The sequence below is a fragment of the Etheostoma spectabile genome, chromosome 10, assembly GCF_008692095.1.
Source record: "Etheostoma spectabile isolate EspeVRDwgs_2016 chromosome 10, UIUC_Espe_1.0, whole genome shotgun sequence".
Taxonomy (NCBI): domain Eukaryota; kingdom Metazoa; phylum Chordata; class Actinopteri; order Perciformes; family Percidae; genus Etheostoma; species Etheostoma spectabile.
The window spans coordinates 23,500,199-23,502,024 of record NC_045742.1 but is presented as its reverse complement, the minus strand read 5'-3'; the positions used below and the strand labels follow the sequence as shown (position 1 = coordinate 23,502,024).

Below are 1,826 nucleotides of genomic sequence, written 5' to 3'. Positions count from 1 at the left end.
GTGTGTGTGTGTGTGTGTGTGTGTGTGTGTGTGTGTGTCACCTGTTGTTCCACTGGTAAAGCAGATGAGAGCCATGTCCTTAGGTTGCGGAGGCTGCAGGGATTAAGGAGGTAACGTTTAAACAGTGTCACAACATTGTCGTCAATTCAAGTATTGACCGGCATTAAGTCACTTACAGGTGTTTACTTACTATGGGTTGGTGATGGTTGGCCTTCCCGATGGACTGGGCAACAAGAAAAGCACATTAACGAAGCCATTGTGGATGGAGTAAAGTGACAAGGAAGCAAAAAAAAAAACAGTAATAATGAAAATCCAAATGAAAAAACAAGACAACTGGAATGAAGACAACACAACAACAAAACAAGCAAAAACACAAGAAACTGAAAGTAAATTGACAACAAAGCAATAAAACAGGAAGTCAGCACACAACAAGGTAGCAAAAGAGGAAAGCAAAAACACAAACGCAAGCTAAAACCAATAAACACCAACAAAAAGACAGCAAAAACAAGTAATACCCACCATACACAAGAAGACTTAACAGACTTTGAAAAGACTAAAGTCTGCACCATCTGACATGTAAAGACAACCATTTCACATCTAACGTTTAACACATAATCATCATGGTATGTATAGACTGGGTTTCTTCCAAGGTCACAGATTGCAAGACTACAACTAGATTTGTTTTTTAAAAATGTAACCAAGCTAGCTAGCCACCGATAGTGTTAGCTGGTAACAGAGGGAAAGTTTGCTGATTTTCTGGCCTACATGCAGATACCGGGGTCCGCATTTATCCACCGGTAAATCTCCCGTTGGAGGGTTGAAAATCAGCAACTTTCCCTCTTTAGCGTTTAGCTAAACCATAGCAACCATAAACAACACTGGCTCTAGCCATTTACTGCTTCCTGTTTGGTGCTGGAGGGAGCTCACCCATTGGTTGTTGACAATGTTTATGTGATTTAACTTCACTGCCAAAACATATGCTAATATCAAACATTTTTGTTTTAGTCGGAACGTCGTTTTACGACCACCTTACACCAAACCATTGAGACTACGTGAGTGCGTCCAAACTCTAGAAAGACTCCAATGTATTAATTCCGATATTGGAAAATAGGCTGCAAAATTATTCTTGCTTGAAAAGTTGTTTGGTGTAAAGTCAGCAGAAAGGAGAACCAGAACAAACAAGATAGAAAGTTACACATGAAAACTGGAAGGTCCGAGGAAAATAACCAAAGACAGAGGAAGAAAGCATTGAGCTTTTTGAGCGTGAAATTGTTATAATATAGAATATTTCCAAACTTACTAAGCAAACTAAGAGAAGAGCTGAATATACAAAAACAACTCAGAAATAAAGAACTAAAAAAGAAAAGGTGGCTTCCAGCTGACCTCCATCTCCTGCAGGCTGATTATGTGGATTCCAGCCAGTTGACACCTGTCGACCAGCTCGGCACTGGGGGTCTCCATCAGAACGATGGTCTTCACAGAGTGTTTCCTGTCCTTAACACAGTCCAGTACCAGGTTGACTTTATCTACCACGTCACACACCAAAGTCGAGATGGAAGCTGCAGAAACAACATGCAAACAGACAGATTCGGTCACACGCTGTGCTTCACCAACAACAACAACAACAACACTGGCTTATAGGGGTTATTGGAGTGTATACAAATCTCTTGTTTCTGCTGTGGTTTACCTATGTCGATAATGTAGCCGATGGCTTCTGTTCCCAGTGTGTCGTACAGAGGGACTGACACCAGAGAATAGGTGTAACATGCCAGCTCACTGATGGTCCACTACACACACACACACACACACACACACACACACACACA

The 1,826-nt window shown here is 41.3% G+C and overlaps 1 protein-coding gene across 5 annotated transcripts in view; it reads right to left on the bottom strand.

Annotated features, from left to right (window-relative positions):
- The window catches only part of LOC116696870 (long-chain-fatty-acid--CoA ligase 1), a 27,316-nt gene that overhangs the window by 11,054 nt on the left and 14,436 nt on the right, over positions 1 to 1,826 (bottom strand). For all 5 annotated transcript variants that reach the window (XM_032528093.1, XM_032528089.1, XM_032528091.1 and 2 more), the window contains exons 7-10: positions 1,688 to 1,787; positions 1,384 to 1,559; positions 191 to 223; positions 42 to 93 (exon numbers count right to left, since the gene is read on the bottom strand). In XM_032528093.1, coding sequence (XP_032383984.1) covers positions 42 to 93; positions 191 to 223; positions 1,384 to 1,559; positions 1,688 to 1,787 — 361 coding nt within the window. The remainder of the gene's footprint in view (positions 1 to 41; positions 94 to 190; positions 224 to 1,383; positions 1,560 to 1,687; positions 1,788 to 1,826) is intronic.